The following is a 14,783-nucleotide window of genomic DNA, read 5'->3' on the forward strand; positions in this document are numbered from 1 at the left end:
TGGATAAATAAGTCATTAAGAAACAACTTAATGCAAGAGATAATTTATCGTGATATAGTTACATTTACAAAGAGAAGTATACATCGATACCGCGCGCGGCAGAATTAATACTCAAGCTATACCGAGCCCAATTCGTAAATCCGACATAGCGCAGGCGAAATATTTATGGTTTTGGCGGTTCCGTGTGTCGGTCCGTTTTACACTCTGCCTTGAATTTTGTCTTGTGTTCGGCTGCACATTTGTTTGACTGTACTGGCTACAACACGATTAAAGACAATTACGGAGAGAACATCTCTCACGTTGATGAAAACGCGAGAGATCTATAATATATTAATCGCGCGATAAGAATACTTCGCACAGAGCAAAAGCAACAGAGATCAGCACAAAATATTTGAAATTAATCGGTGACCTACTTATAGTCTTGCGCGCAGGCTGCACCATGTGTGCGTGTAAAAAGAGAATAGACAAAACGGATATTTCAAATATAGACACAGAGATGATTATATATTAAACATAGTTTATTTTTTCACTCTCAGCAGATGACATTGCACTTCAGGAACATTACTCACCTCTGCTGATTGACGTTTGAATGATGGTGCTTTTCCGTAGCCTAATTTGCTGAGATATCTAATAGCCATTGTCGTTCCTCCTGTGTTTTAATATTAATATTTAAAATAGTATATATATAAACAAGTGTCTATTATAAAATATTCAAATGCATACCAACTGTAACAGTATATCTCAGTGGAGTAAATATCTTATAAAGTGCATAAGTAATTGCCCAGTTGCCAGCACTTGAATTACGTACTAATTCTATATATTTTTCGCTAAAACTCATGTATTCCAATAGCTGTGCTATATCCACACCACTGGAAATATGCAAGAAAAATCTCACATATAATTAACTGTCATATTCAAAGGATACATGTGTCAGTTGTATTTATACATACTTTCTAATGGCAATGTAGAATATAGCTACCCATCCTATAGAAGTAATTATGTGTACAGGTATTAATATATGCCAATAATCTTTGGTCATTTGTTTCATTTTTTGGAATACCGATACTTTCTTCTGTTCGGTCTGAGATTTTTGGCATTCACCCTTGGAACTTTGCTTAATATCTGAATAATATGCCAAAGCAAAACTATTTTTATTCATATCCTGCCTCGATGATCTCTGATATGCGAGTACATTATTTACAAGGCCTAAAGGATTATATGACGCAGTCCTGTAACGATGATATCTTTCTGCAAGATGAAACAAGCTTTAATATTGCACTTGTCGACATTCAACATGTCCAGGACTCAACTTACCAGGAAATGTTGACTTCCAACGTGTTGTACTGACGTGACACGTATAACATGCGGACAACGGAAGATATTTTGTTAGCAACAAAGCATTGCCTAAATCGGAGCTGAATCTCAGTCCGCGAGCCAAGATTACATCCATTTTCGAAAAACACCGCTTCTATTCCTAACCAACAATCATAAGATTCTTATGCCGCCATTTGTCACGTACATAAAGAAAGATTTGCATATGGAGAACTTACGAAAGAGTTTTTCAAACGTAACTTACTCCAATCCGTATCTTCGATTCGTGAGATATATAAATACATTCACAAAAACATACAGTAACATATCACACTAATCTCATTGTCAGATATTACGATACTACGAACAAAATGTCGCAAGTAGTGACATCTATAGTTTGGAGTATTAACGAAAAGTTATTTAAATGCCGCTGATACCGATACCATATGACACATCAGCTGGCATCGAGAGTACATCGTACCATCGTATCATCGTATATGTTCTTTCAAAATCGAAGGAAATTTTAATCATTATAACAGCATTAATTAATATTTTCATGTTTATATGATCGGTCGGTGATAGGTATACTATCATGTTTTCGATAAATGTCATGCGAAAAATCGCCATATCTCTTTACAATATTGGTAAATCAGCGTAAAAATGTTAAGAGTTTCTTTTGTATTTCATGAGCTGATACCTGAAACTCTAAATAAAAAGCTGGAATTGCGAAAAAAATTATCTCTCTCGAAACTAGAATATATCTTTATGTAGTGCGTTTTCAGTGCTTTGCATTATATTTTTTAACCACACCGGATATTAAATTATATATCCGACAGTCCGCAGTCTGTTAAGTGGGTCGGAAAAGTATATTGTATTTTTTGTATATAACAAAATGTAACATACATGTCTACATTACATTTTATTTTGTACATAATTAATATATATGCAATTTTTAATTTATTAAAAAAAAGTATATATGCCATTTTTCAAATTCTTTATAATTAATTTTTACTCTTTTTAGTTTTCCTAAAAATAAATTTTATTTTATTTATGTTTTATTCACACCGGATATTAAATTATATATCCGACAGTCCGCGACCTGTTAAGTGAACGGAAAAATATATTGCACAATGCATTTTGTATATAATATATTAAAAGAATAACTTTTCAATAATAATGGTGCGTTATACTATTATTTTAATTGTTCAATTATATAACTATAATATATGTACTTCAGGATATGTAAAAATTTACCAGTAATAAACAATAAAACATTTAATTTATTATTTATTAATAATATTGGTATTATATATTAGAATTTAAAAAATATAAGAATGTGTATATATATATACATATATGCATATAGTAATTTAAATTAAATAATATCTTTTTTTGTAATAATATGATATGAGAAATTTTGTACATACATATAAGTATATACTTTTTTCGAATTGTCGGATACATTCAATATAATCATTAATAAATAAAAACTTTGCAAACAAGCAGTAGAGGAAATAAACTCCATAATTTAATTTTTTCTGCACTATTTTGATACCATTCGGCAAACAATGCTGAAACAAAATTAAAAATTCCTATTTTTACAAGATACACTTTGCACTTTTATTGAATAGTATATTTGGAATCGGTGGATTAATATTAATTTTGATCAAACCTCTGTCGTCGCGATTCGTGATCCAACCGATCACAGATTGCATCTCATTTTGTCGTTTTAACCACTCATTTAAAGGCTCAAAATATTTGAGCATGGCACCAGCATCTATCCTATTTACTCTACCTCTTGTCATTTGCCTGATAACATCTTGCCATAGTCTAGAAGATCCCATTGACAGAACATCTCTATATAAATATGAAAAAACATAGTTTTAGGACTTATTTCCAATAAAAACGCTATTTAATTGAAGCGTTTTCGTAAACTTTACGTACGATAATAATCGACCTGCTTCCCGTGATCTATAAATGTCGCAAGTGTGCAATTCGCCTGTATGACCAGAAATCTCACACAGTGATTGGAATAATTGAAATTGTAAAACAATGCTTACAAAATATCTAAAAATTAATAGAAATATGAAAATTTTATTTATTTTTATAAATGCTACCTGCAATAATAGTAAATAGATTTATATTATGTACCTACTTGACATAAAGACTGTCCGCTGGAATATGATATTTCGCTGCCGGATCGAAATTTCTTTCAGATCTAGGCATAGGTGGAACAATACCCTGATATTGCAATCTTAATTCCCACCAACGTGCTGTCATATCTTCTACGCCATCGCTAAAGATATGCCATCTCCACTTGAAAAAAATAAATACATGCAATTTATGGTTATTAAAAAACAATTCTTGCTTAAAAGATCATGTCATAAAAAACTTACGTAAATATAGAAAGTAACTGCTAGATTATGTATTAATTATCATTTATTTAATTATTTGTTACAATTATTTAATTGATTGTTATTAGTTACCTGATCAACTATATAAGCAAAAGGCATGTAAGCTACTTTACGGAGAGCCATTAGCATCAGAAAATTTATGTTGCTATTATAATCATCCGTTAAATTCTTATACAGTCCGATTTTATGCAAATGTTGCGGAGTAAAGATAGATAAACCAATCGCATCGCTAACAGCTTCGTAGAATCCTGATTTTTAAAAAAAAGTATAATTAGAATACAATATATATTAAGTTTTATAATACGCAAAAAAAGAAAATACCCGGCATGGCCTCGTTTCGAAATAACAATGGATGATCTTTGTATTGTAAATAATATTGCAAATGTGCCATTTCGTAATGCGTCGATAATAAATCCTCCATTGTATCTCTGGTACACTGTTTTATTCTGCAATTACGTAAGAGAGCATAATTTTAAAAACTATTAATTTTGTCATTTAATATAATATTTATATATACATACACAGAAAGCTAATTTAGAATTAAATTAAAAAGAAATAATAAAGAAGTGACCTATAATCGATTCTGTTACAAAAGTCCCACGCACTAGGAGTGCATTTAACTTCTCTATCAATGGGTTTTTCAAATATAGAAAATTTCCAGAATTCGGGCGGCATCGGCTTCATTCCGAGTGAAGTGAAAAACTCCTCTGCTATTTGGAACATCCTTTTTACCGTAAAAACATTCTCTCATAACATCGTTTATATTTTGCAAATTTATACAAGAAATGTATTGTATGCTTCAGAACATAATACCTCATTGGAGTGAGACTCTGAATCATTATATCCACAGTTACATCGAGTTTTCTGCTTGCAGGAAAAGGTTGCACCAATTCGAACAGACCTTCCCAATTTTGAGCCCACATATTTCCCAAAACATGCGCCGGTAAAGGCCCGTCCTCTCGTATTCTGTCGCCGTATCTTTCAATCAGTTTTGATCGTACGTAAGTAAAAAGATTTTTGTATAGCGGAGAGATGGCTGACATCACTTCTGCTATATTTTGCTGGAAATATCCATCTTCGAACAACTCCCTCATCTGATCGCCAGCATCGGCGAAACCTAAAAAAATGAAAACATTTTGCGACATTTAAATATATTCTTTCAGAAAATATTGTTTTATATTACATACTTTATATATCAAGCTAAAATGCTACATTTGTGTAACCGAAGCCTGTTATACCGTTTAATTTAGCTGCTCGATTAGCCAGTTGAACATATCTCAAATATTTATTTTGAAGCTGTGGGCCAGTTGCTTCGTGCCAAGCATGCCAATAATACAATAATTCGTCATAGTCTTTTGATTGTGCCATTATTTTATTAATATCTAAAAATAAATATAAAATTTATATCTATATTATATTTATGCATATTTATCTCTTTGTAACATTTATTGATTAAACTAAATGAATAACCGTGATCTAGATTCAAATTACACTCTCCATCAATTTGTTTGTACGGACATACTCTAGCTTTAATATAAATCTCTTTCATCTCGGCTATTAAACGGTGTATCTGGAAATTAAATACAATAACAATGCGTAAATGAATGCGATTGTGTAAATAGACTCACAGTAAACATTCATTTTATTATATTTATCTTTTTAACTTTTAATAGCAATTTAAATAATATTTATATTGATTAAAGAATTAAAAAATAACATTCTTTTTATTTTAAGATATTTGTCTACCTCATTAAATTTATCGTCTGACAAGGAATTTCGACCTTTTGTAACAATCATTTTAAGTTCTCTTCTTGCTAAAGAATCTGGTATTCGGCTCCAAGCAAAAGTGATTGCTTTCCGCCAAGAAGCCCTTTCAAATTTTAATTTTAATGTTTGTTCATCCACCTGATAAAAATCATATGAATGTTACAAATATTTATAAAATATTTATAAATTATTTCTTTAATTATTATTATGTATTATTATGTATTGCATTGTATAAATTAATAAATCTGTTACACCATTCTTTGATGATTTGCATCAGTAACGTTTGTCGCAAAATTCCATTGGGCCATTGTCACTCTTGTGCACATTAACGAAGCTGCACTATCATATTCTCTCAGAAATAAAAGAGCGTCTCCTAAGTTTACATTGAGACCCTTTAAAAGTGATACATAAAGAAAAAGAATATTTAAAAATAAAATATGATACTTTAATATAATTTGCTTAATTTTTTAAGTTGTTACTTAAATGTATGTGTATTATTTATAGCCATTATATAATCAAAGAAAATATGTGTTCTCTTGGACATAACGTAATTAAGGATAATTATGATTAAATGTATATTTCCAGTAACCTACATATTAAACATATAGTATGAAACGGCAATTACAATTTTAAATGTACCAGTTAACTGATGTGTTTGAAAGAATAATAGCTATGGTTTTCTGAGCATGACCAGAGATATAATTTTAGTTATAAACGATTGTAATCAATTCAGAATCTTACCTCTAAATATTTTCCATAAGCTTCCCCTCGTAATAAAACAATGCAAAAAACAATGAGATTACGAATCCCCAATATCACCATTCTTGATTGCAAGTTTATCGCTGCATTAATAAGTGACATAATGAGCTTCGTCGTATACGCGTTAAAATGTCTTTCATTCTCAAAAAGAATCTTAATCACAATGCAAATGTTAATATTAATTGAAACACTTTGCGTTTAAATTACATAATACTTAACAAAAGAAAATTTATCTGAAAACTGTATGCATACATATAAATTCAAATTTATGTCACGTTCTTCTTGTGAAGATTAAACCATAATTCAAATCTAAATCGAATAATGGCAAAAATTTGAACAAAATTGAATTATCGCGAATGATATCCCGTTATACAGATTGACACAGTGTTCTTTAAATTTATATACTTTAGGTATGACAATCGATCACGTCGTCATCACTCGGCAACTGATTGAAGAAACAGCAACTCGATGTCGTCGCGGCAAAACTGAATCACGGCAGAAAAAGAGACGGGTCTTTCCGGGACAGATATTCCATGGGCGAAAAGAGGAAGGGACAGGCACTATCGGTGCGTGAAGCGTAACTGTCTAACGCATCGCGGCACACGCCATAATCTTCCTACGTCGCTTTAATTTCGCAATTGCTTATCTCATAACAGTTAATTCATAAAAATCTTCAATATTTTTATGATCTCATATTTATTATACCAAAGCAAAGCAAATATTTCTTGCAATTTCTTTCGTTATAATTCACAGCTGTGTCATGGAAAAGAGATAAATTTTATATATAAAAGAGAATGTTGTGTACTTTATTTTTTTCTAAATATTAATCAAAAGAAAAAGGTTTGTAAAGGTAATAATTTGTACGCAGCAGAGTATATAGCCAAACTTCCTTCATCTTGTAGACAAATACCGTAACTTTAATTACTAGTGGCGTAATCAGTGACAGCACAACCGTACGATAGTCATTGTCACAGAATTGTCTCTTATGCTTTATAAGTAATATCAAACCTGATGTTTTTTTATTCTTAATAAAGTATATTAAGAATAATTATAAATCTCTCTCTATATAATTCGCACTAATATTTTATATCACACACTAATATTTTAAATCAATTCTATTTTTATAATAAAACAGTAAAGCTGACATATATATTTTAAGTTTATTCCTACAAAACTCAAGCATAACTCCAAATGCATAAATATAATTTTGTAGTATATTTACAATGTAACTTGAGTTATTAAATGGAGTTAAGAGAAATAAGTCCCTTGAATATAAGTTCGCGAAGAGCAAGTTATGATTCGCTGCTTATAAGCATTTGTTCACAATACATATTTCCTACAACGGTAAATCTATTTTCTACGGTAGGAGAGGAGACACATTGTACCTTCGTGATTTTACATAACTATGTTTACTATTACATACAATCTATATTGCATAATTGCGGATATTTCGACTCTCTTGAAATACAAAAGAATAGAAGAGTCACAGATTGTCAAAATGTTTCTGTCAAATAAGATAGAACGTATAATTTTATCTTCTATATATTCTTAATAATTACATAATGTCTCTGTAAAACGCTGAGATACGCCTTGCAGTTATTATCTGTTAGAATTGAGACTTATTTGTTGAATGTTTCTTTGCCTGCTTAATTGTTTGTGGATTTTATGTAATTCCTGAAGTTCTATACGCATTTTAATATAATCTATGACATCCGGAACCTGTATTTATCAAATATTTTATAAATTATGAAGTAATAAATAATTATAATTATACTTTCACTTTCCAATCCTTCAACATTTTATCGCGTAAAAATATAAAAATATAATTATATAAGTATTTTTCCAACACAATAAAATGCACATAAAAATATTACCTCAAAATCATCCAGTAATGCCATCACTGACTTGAGCTGTTTTTCCGTTTTCTTTATTTCAACCTTCATAGCTACTTTTTCCGATTGCAGTTTCACAATTTCCTGTTTTTTAAAAGCAATGTTGTTTCTCACTTCATTCACGATGGATATCAAGTTACCTAATTTTTCCTTGTGCTTGGTCAATGCAATACTGTAACGACCTGCATCAAATGCAACGATTTATGTGTTATTGCGAAGAAATCGCAGAGTATCGCTTTCTTACCCACGATCCTTTTCATTTCGAGCAGATATCGATTCTTTTCATCGATTTCTCGTATGCAAATTTGATTCTCTATGTTCAATTGTTCAAAATCTACAGCGCGTAGAGTCTCGCCGAGTTCTTTCCTCTGCTGCATCTGCAGCTTGACTTTCCTTATCTGAGACTTTAAGGTAGTCATCTTCAATCTCATTTGTTCTATTGTGATATCGGCTATTTTCAACCATTCTTCTGTAAATCTATACATCAAACTCGTATCTATTGTCAATTTAATATGCTTACACGTAATGATCAATATGTATAATCGAGATTCGTTTATTATATATAACACCTGATAAATTTCTCAGCCGGTATTTTCCCCGTAATGCTATCTACGCCTTTATGTACAATGTTTTCTTCAAATTCCTCTCTAGTTTTACAAGTTTCGCGAATGCTCATCTCATTTGCTTCAATTTGCGCTCGTATATATTTTTTTTTCTTCGTCGATATTTTTTCGAGCTTCATTAATTCTTTTTGCAATTCCCGAATTTCGGTATTCACCATTTCGATGCGATACGCATACGTGATTCTATGATTCGATAATTGACCGAAATATTTTATCTAATCAAAGACACAGTAACAAAAAGTTAATGGACTAACTTTGTTCCTGCTCTTAGCGTTCTGGTTGTTAAGAGACTTGGCGTAATGCGCTGACTTCCGGATAGGATGCTGACGACACTTTCTCTGTCTCCGTCCTGAACATTCATAAAACTTCCGCTTGCACTTGTAACGGGTGACGTGTGGCTACGCTGAGGCGCGATTCTTTGCACGCGTTTAGCGGTTTCTAAGATTTGCGCTATTGCTGAATAAAGCACGTTAAAAAGATCGAATTAAGATTAGTATTTTTGTAAAAACGTCAATCTAAAACAATTTTTTTTAAATATGGAATAAATAGAAATTATATGAGAAAATTACTTTGAAGATTTTCAGGATCTCGACGTGCGAGATATCGTTCGAAAACATCGTTTTCTAACTTTAACAACAAATTTGAACGAGCGATATTTTCGAGTGCCTGTCGCAATTCTGTTTCTGTCATATCTGAAAGGTGAATAAATTTTTCTGTGATTTTTAGAATATAATTAAATTATACAGATATATAATAGTTATATATATACATATATATTTATATTGATATAACTATATTACATGTTATACACAGATTTCCTTTTACCTTCATAATAACACAATTCATCTTGTTTAGAGGTTAAAACTAAACTTCCAATACTAAAGGCACTGATTCGTTGTCGCGACATTTTTATTCTCCAAATTTAGTGTTTTTTAACAGACTATTTAAAAAATTTTGCACTATAAAGAATATGTATTACACACATACAATATACAAACACGTGCATCTATATAATTATTTCGTACATTTTGCAATTTTTACACGTCACACGAACAAGGATATACATTCTTTCCAGCTATTTTCAAGTAATTCTCAACAAGTATTTTTAAGCACAAAGTAAATAAATTCACACCATATTATGTGTGTGCTTAGTAATTTTATTACATTTATCATAGTTTTAAAAATATACATAAAATTGCATGATACATTGATTGATATTGACTGAATTGAATATGTCACATTTCAGAAGAAAAAATGTGTGTCACATTTGTGCAGTTATTTAATGATACATATAATTTATGAGTAACCACTATGTATACTTATCAATTAAAGTAAAATATAAAAATCTACTTATAGATAGCTCGAGACATATTATATTTTAATTAGGGTTGCTCTTCCACTAAAACTTCTTGCTGTATTTCAATATTATCAATGTATAGAGAATACGCTATACCAATTTCTTTTTGTTCTGAACTGTAAGATCTGATCGCGGCCTGTAAGCCTTCAACGGAGAAAAGAATCTCTGCACCGCCATCCACGAATTCGTTCTATGTACAGGATATTGTTCAATTTAAATAAAATTTTTTATATCGTATAATTCTCAAACATATACTTAAAAATCATATCAGTGTAAAATTTTATTACAAAATTTGAATAATAATATAATGGATTGCTTAATAAAAATTCTATGATTACCTCGACTTCCACCTCTTGTCCATTTACCCAAACACTGTGAGCTTGTTTGTCTATAAATGTAATGGAGAAGGAACTAAATATTTCAATAAAAATATATGTATAAATTGTTTTTATTATACAATTACCTAACACGATTCTATATTCTTCGTTCCCAACTTTGGCCAACCAAGTTTCCAATATCTTTGTTTGCGACTGAACAAATTGCTTGTAACTCTTTCCATTCACCCACAACGAGTAAGAATATTTCAGACCTATTTACACAATTGTCATGATAGAATAGAATAAAACATTTATTGTCGAAGATCGATAAGACGATGAGACTCTACCTGGCATCGGATCGACTCTAATCACGAATTTAGTATTATTGAACATAAAGACTTCGTCACCGACTAGACGAAACATCCAATCTCTGTGAACTATTTCATCCCCATCAATTTTTACTATACGTCGGCCTGTTGCTGTACCATGTTCAAATTCCACTACGTGATTCCCGTCACTCAAAGGAACGGTCCACTTGGCAGTAGGTTCGGTTGCCGAACTTTCCAAATTATGAAGACTTCTAAAGAAATGTGAAAAATAAAAGTTATATAATATAAAAATAAAAAAAAGTAATATTAAAATAACAATGTGATATATTAAAGAGCTTTTATCAGAAACTGTATTAATACACGACAAAATTATATTATTGTATAATAATTTTCAGCTTGTTTTTTTAAAATAGATTAAGTAATGATAGACAAATACAAACGTGAATATCAAAAAGTATTGATAGTATATTCCTTGTAGTATTATTCCATCTCTTTAATGAAAGTAGCTTCGAAAAATTTTTCTCAGTTAACGGTAGGCAACCAACATACTTGGTAATCAAGTTGGTTGCCTACCGTTGGCTAAGGAGGCATTAAAGCTCGAAATTAGTTTCACTAAAGAGACGAAATGTATTTGTTTATTGCATTAAAATTATATTACTAATGAAATCACAAATAATAATAATTAAACATAATATAAAAATATAACAAGAGAAAAAAAAATATATAACGTGTACATATATAAATATTTAAATATATAACATATTTACACACATGCTTAATAAAAGCTAAGAAAAAATAATTTTGTCTAATATTACATATAATATAAATAGAATATTTTTTTATATGATATATTAATTAAATTAATATTATAATTATAACAAATTTAAGAAATTAGGCTCTCGAGTGAACTCACAAATTCAAATAATCGCGGGCTAGTAAGAGCCAGAACGCGGATGGCAGTGCGTCAGTTTCATAGAAAAATAAGTTTTCTATGAAACTGAATATGTGCACAGGGCACGAAATTTACTTGGTGTATACCAAGATTTTTTAAAAATTAATCTCAATTCGAGATTTATAATAATCCCTCTTTACCCCCCTGGAGAGACGAAGGCGAGAAAAATATCGGGGCGAAGTCGCTGAATCGGGAATCGAACCCGAGTCTTTCGCTTGCCGGGCGACTGCTCTTACCTCTGAGCTATTCAGACCCCACACCACCGATACTTCTCATTTGCCTTATAATATCTATTACTATTAACGCCATCTTGAGATTAATTTTTAAAAAATCTTGGTATACACCAAGTAAATTTCGTGCCCTGTGCACATATTCAGTTTCATAGAAAACTTATTTTTCTATGAAACTGACGCACTGCCATCCGCGTTCTGGCTCTTATTAGCCCGCGATTATTTGAATTTGTGATTATAATTATATTTTTCAGTGCTATAAAACGAAACTATTACTGCCCAGAAATGCAAGTCCAATTCGCAGTTACATCCTGACATTATACTTGATACAGTTCATATTTGCAGAAATAAAAATAATTATACGATAACAACTACGTAGTACTAGTTAATAACTACAATAATAAATTGAAATAATTTATGTGTTGAGCAATCCTTTATACAAATACTTGTTTAACATAATTATGTTTTTACTCACCGAAGTAGAACGCCTGCCATACTTCTTCTGACTGCACCTGTACTGGCCTTCTTATTGATTGCCCTTACTATGACTATCCTCTCGATCAATAATCGAGTTTATGTTTTACGTTATATCACACAATACTATTTCTTTTTAAGCACATTGTAGTAAATCGTTTAGTTTGTTTTAACTATGAGTCCCATATGCATATATAACTCACAATACGTAAGAAAAACAGTAAAATTATTAATTGGTAATAAATATCTAATTAGTTAGCAATAAATAATTAATTATTTTTTAAAAGAAATAATTAATTTTTTTAGAGTAATAAAAGCAAAACATAATTTTAATAAACATGTTCCATTTTATATCAGATATTTATTTTTTCATACAATCTTGGTCAAAATTAAATATCATCACTGCTTTTTTCAAATCTCGCTGTCGACAAAGAATTAAAACAAAAGTATGTAAATAGTAGAAAAATGTATTACATACCAAAATGCAGAAATAATAAAATATAAGAAATAACAAAATATACGTAAACAATTTTATCTTGTTTTATATATCAAGTTCACTCGATGTAGGCGGTAACAATTTACCCGTGCATGATCCAAAACCGATCTTATGACCATCACCGACGCAGTAACCTAAAAAACAATGTTTCTAAAAATTGCTATTTATAATTGTAAATATTTAATAAATAATTTATTTTTTTTACCACGCATTATTACTTCATCACCGTCTTGAAGGAATCTTCTTACGGTACCATCTTTTAATTTGATGGGATGTATGCCTTTCCAACATAATTCTAGCATAGAACCGTAAGAATCCGAAGTCTAAAAACAAATATCACATCTGATATTATCAAAATTGCATAAAATAAAATCATAATTTGCATCTTGTAGAAAAAATAAATATAAGATTTTATAAAAATACAAGTATAGAAAACATGAGTAAGTATATTAAACAATATCAATTAAAAACAGTGAAATTTTAAACGCACTTCTCCACTTATAGTGCCAGAGCCCATTAAATCCCCAGGATTAATGTTACATCCAGTAATAGTGTGGTGTGCCAGTTGCTGTCGCGGTGTCCAATACATATATTTAAAATTGCTTCGACATACAGTCGTGACTACACCACTTGGAGCTGCAAAAACAAAGTCGCAATCGTAAACAACTGATATAAAAAATGATGTAAGAAGAAACAATAAATATAAATCACTTACAAAAAAACGATAAGAAAATATCAACTCACGTTTAATGTCAACTTCTAATTTAATGTCGAAATTACAGGAATCATCATGTTGCAAATACGGGAATGGTGTTGGATCCTGAATCATATTCGGTATTTTAAAAGGTTCTAGAGCTTCCATCGTAACCACCCATGGAGATATCGTAGTTCCCAAATTTTTTGCGCCGAACGGTCCCAATGGCACATATTCCCATTTTTGAATATCTCGTGCTACAAAAGAATTGAAATAATTAAAATAAATAATTTTTTTACAAGAACAATAATATATATTTTAAACAATTAAAGCTTGCAAGATATTAATTAATTATAATATTTTTAAAAATTATATTCAATTGTACCACTCCAGTCATTCATTAAGACCATTCCAAAAATATGATCGTAAGCCTTCGAAGCTGGGACGGTATCACCGAGATTTGTAGGTGGTCCACCAACAAAAAAAGCAACTTCCAGTTCAAAATCCATTAATCTACAGGGGCCAAAGACTGGTGCTGCATCCTCGACTGGAAGTGTCTGACCACGTGGTCGTTTTATAGGTGTACCTGACACAACAACGGAGCTTGCTCTACCGTGATAACCGACCGGCAAATATTTCCTATAATCATATTATTTTATAGATTTTTTTAAAGTAATCCGTAATAATAGTACATTTAAAAAGTTACCAATTCGGCAACAGCGGATTTTCTTTGCCACGGAACATGATGCCGACATTTGTGGCATGATTGAGAGACGAATAAAAATCCGTGTAATCGCCAATTTTTGCTGGTAAGTGCATTATCGCATCTTTCTGTGCAACAAGAACCCTAAAAAAAAGATTTAAAAAGATTATTTTAAAATCTTTATTATATTCATAATATTAATTTTTATTTATTTATTTCTCACTTTGAGCGGACTTCCGGATCTTGCAAGGTTTGATTGCTGACAGAAAGCAGTTCTTGAAGTTTTAATCTTGCTTCTAGCCATGCCAGTCTTCCAAGAGACATAAAATCATTCAGGTAATCACGACGAAATACGTCCTGCTTATTTTTTAATAGTGGTCCATCAAAATAATTCGCGATAGCACTCAAGTCCAAAATTTGATCACCGATTGCTACGCCTATTCTCTTTTCTGGCTGAAATATTTT

The 14,783-nt window shown here is 30.7% G+C and overlaps 4 protein-coding genes across 4 annotated transcripts in view; all 4 read right to left on the reverse strand.

Moving 5' to 3' along the window:
• Positions 1–27: 27 nt before the first annotated feature.
• On the reverse strand, positions 28–6,480 carry LOC115242370 (angiotensin-converting enzyme-like). Its single transcript, XM_029818603.1, has 16 exons — positions 6,234–6,480; positions 5,747–5,884; positions 5,472–5,630; positions 5,196–5,295; positions 4,964–5,107; positions 4,539–4,842; positions 4,297–4,449; positions 4,047–4,171; positions 3,798–3,973; positions 3,467–3,627; positions 3,256–3,378; positions 2,984–3,168; positions 951–1,248; positions 724–869; positions 570–649; positions 28–256 (listed from the first exon to the last, which is right to left on the reverse strand). Exons 1-16 carry the CDS (start codon positions 6,351–6,353, stop codon positions 164–166), a joined length of 2,505 nt encoding a protein of 834 aa, XP_029674463.1. The 5' UTR covers positions 6,354–6,480; the 3' UTR covers positions 28–163.
• A 184-nt stretch (positions 6,481–6,664) lies between these two features.
• Positions 6,665–9,872, reverse strand: LOC115242367 (coiled-coil domain-containing protein 113-like). The gene is made up of 6 exons (XM_029818600.1): positions 9,592–9,872; positions 9,336–9,458; positions 9,021–9,222; positions 8,388–8,620; positions 8,126–8,325; positions 6,665–7,970 (listed from the first exon to the last, which is right to left on the reverse strand). Exons 1-6 carry the CDS (start codon positions 9,671–9,673, stop codon positions 7,851–7,853), a joined length of 960 nt encoding a protein of 319 aa, XP_029674460.1. The 5' UTR covers positions 9,674–9,872; the 3' UTR covers positions 6,665–7,850.
• A 32-nt stretch (positions 9,873–9,904) lies between these two features.
• Positions 9,905–12,665, reverse strand: LOC115242368 (fas apoptotic inhibitory molecule 1). The gene is made up of 5 exons (XM_029818601.1): positions 12,427–12,665; positions 10,788–11,020; positions 10,587–10,712; positions 10,462–10,511; positions 9,905–10,313 (listed from the first exon to the last, which is right to left on the reverse strand). Exons 1-5 carry the CDS (start codon positions 12,444–12,446, stop codon positions 10,149–10,151), a joined length of 594 nt encoding a protein of 197 aa, XP_029674461.1. The 5' UTR covers positions 12,447–12,665; the 3' UTR covers positions 9,905–10,148.
• A 101-nt stretch (positions 12,666–12,766) lies between these two features.
• The window catches only part of LOC115242365 (fumarylacetoacetase), a 3,090-nt gene continuing 1,073 nt past the window's right edge, over positions 12,767–14,783 (reverse strand). The window contains exons 2-8 of the mRNA XM_029818598.1: positions 14,542–14,771; positions 14,322–14,462; positions 14,001–14,254; positions 13,666–13,872; positions 13,412–13,557; positions 13,127–13,244; positions 12,767–13,055 (exon numbers count right to left, since the gene is read on the reverse strand). Coding sequence (XP_029674458.1) covers positions 12,967–13,055; positions 13,127–13,244; positions 13,412–13,557; positions 13,666–13,872; positions 14,001–14,254; positions 14,322–14,462; positions 14,542–14,771 — 1,185 coding nt within the window. The 3' untranslated portion in view covers positions 12,767–12,966. The remainder of the gene's footprint in view (positions 13,056–13,126; positions 13,245–13,411; positions 13,558–13,665; positions 13,873–14,000; positions 14,255–14,321; positions 14,463–14,541; positions 14,772–14,783) is intronic.

The sequence above is a fragment of the Formica exsecta genome, unplaced genomic scaffold, assembly GCF_003651465.1.
Source record: "Formica exsecta isolate Colony F162 unplaced genomic scaffold, ASM365146v1 scaffold591, whole genome shotgun sequence".
Lineage (NCBI taxonomy): Eukaryota > Metazoa > Arthropoda > Insecta > Hymenoptera > Formicidae > Formica > Formica exsecta.

What these genes read in the sequence shown, in the direction of transcription:
- LOC115242370 (XM_029818603.1), bottom strand. Translation starts at nt 6,353, where the DNA reads ATGTCACTTATTAATGCAGCGATAAACTTGCAATCAAGAATGGTGATA. An exon ending in GAAGCAGGTCGATTATTATC is followed by an intron (nt 3,169 to 3,255) that starts GTACGTAAAGTT and finishes ATATTTATATAG; the next exon opens with AGATGTTCTGTCAATGGGAT. An exon ending in GAGATATACTGTTACAGTTG is followed by an intron (nt 650 to 723) that starts GTATGCATTTGA and finishes ATTAAAACACAG; the next exon opens with GAGGAACGACAATGGCTATT.
- LOC115242367 (XM_029818600.1), bottom strand. Translation starts at nt 9,673, where the DNA reads ATGTCGCGACAACGAATCAGTGCCTTTAGTATTGGAAGTTTAGTTTTA. An exon ending in ACGCTAAGAGCAGGAACAAA is followed by an intron (nt 8,621 to 9,020) that starts GTTAGTCCATTA and finishes TTTGATGTATAG; the next exon opens with ATTTACAGAAGAATGGTTGA. An exon ending in CGAAATGAAAAGGATCGTGG is followed by an intron (nt 8,326 to 8,387) that starts GTAAGAAAGCGA and finishes CATTTGATGCAG; the next exon opens with GTCGTTACAGTATTGCATTG.
- LOC115242368 (XM_029818601.1), bottom strand. Translation starts at nt 12,446, where the DNA reads ATGGCAGGCGTTCTACTTCG. An exon ending in TAGAGTCGATCCGATGCCAG is followed by an intron (nt 10,713 to 10,787) that starts GTAGAGTCTCAT and finishes TTGTGTAAATAG; the next exon opens with GTCTGAAATATTCTTACTCG. An exon ending in AGAATATAGAATCGTGTTAG is followed by an intron (nt 10,512 to 10,586) that starts GTAATTGTATAA and finishes TTACATTTATAG; the next exon opens with ACAAACAAGCTCACAGTGTT.